This window comes from Mesitornis unicolor, unplaced genomic scaffold (genome assembly GCF_000695765.1).
Source record: "Mesitornis unicolor isolate BGI_N332 unplaced genomic scaffold, ASM69576v1 scaffold4098, whole genome shotgun sequence".
NCBI classification, from domain to species: Eukaryota; Metazoa; Chordata; class Aves; order Mesitornithiformes; family Mesitornithidae; genus Mesitornis; species Mesitornis unicolor.
In genome coordinates this window covers 85845-86479 of record NW_010201071.1, presented here as the reverse complement: position 1 = coordinate 86479, position 635 = coordinate 85845, and the positions used below count along the sequence as shown (strand labels likewise).

The 635-nt window shown below is 46.0% G+C and overlaps 1 protein-coding gene across 1 annotated transcript in view; it reads left to right on the top strand.

Moving 5' to 3' along the window:
* LOC104544934 (flocculation protein FLO11-like) overlaps positions 1-309 on the top strand; it is a 27593-nt gene extending 27284 nt beyond the window's left edge. The window contains exons 8-9 of the mRNA XM_010189940.1: positions 1-90; positions 211-309. The exon at positions 1-90 is cut by the window's left edge and continues 63 nt beyond it. Of these exons, the coding sequence (XP_010188242.1) occupies positions 1-90; positions 211-309 (189 nt within the window). The remainder of the gene's footprint in view (positions 91-210) is intronic.
* Positions 310-635: the final 326 nt, after the last annotated feature.

Sequence of the window (635 nt, the reverse complement as noted above, 5' to 3'; positions counted from 1 at the left end):
GGAAAGAATGCACAGCAAAAGGAGGAGCCCTATCAACCCAATCCTTTTAAAAAGTACCTTGAAGAAATCAGTGGTCAAGATGTTGAGCAGGTGAGTAGCTCTCACTCTGAAGGGTTTTGTAGCCTTTGCTGGTTTCCTTAAAGATGATGGAATCATCTTGGATACTTGTTTTGTCCTGGTCTCTCTCTTTTTTTTTTTTTTTCCCCAAAGTTAGATGATTCCCCAAGGGGCACCTGGCTCCTGGAGGAGACCCCCCAAACTGGAAATGGGCAGCTGAACTTTCTACAGGGTCCCTTTTTGGTGATCTAAAGATCTCTGTGTTGAGGAAAGGACCTTTTTATGATCACAGAATCACACAGAATCACAGAACGTTAGGGATTGGAAGGGACCTCAAAAGATCATCTAGTCCAATCCCCCTGCCGGAGCAGGAACACCTAGATGAGGTTGCACAGGAAGGCGTCCAGGCGGGTTTTGAATGTCTCCAGAGAAGGAGACTCCACAACCTCTCTGGAAACACTGTACAAGTGGAAATAATGTGCTCCCCTGACCAGCAGGTGTCTGGATCAGATCTACTAGAAAGTGCTTCCTCCATTTGAGGTCCAGACCTTAATCCTCTCTAAAGAGAAATGAGGACA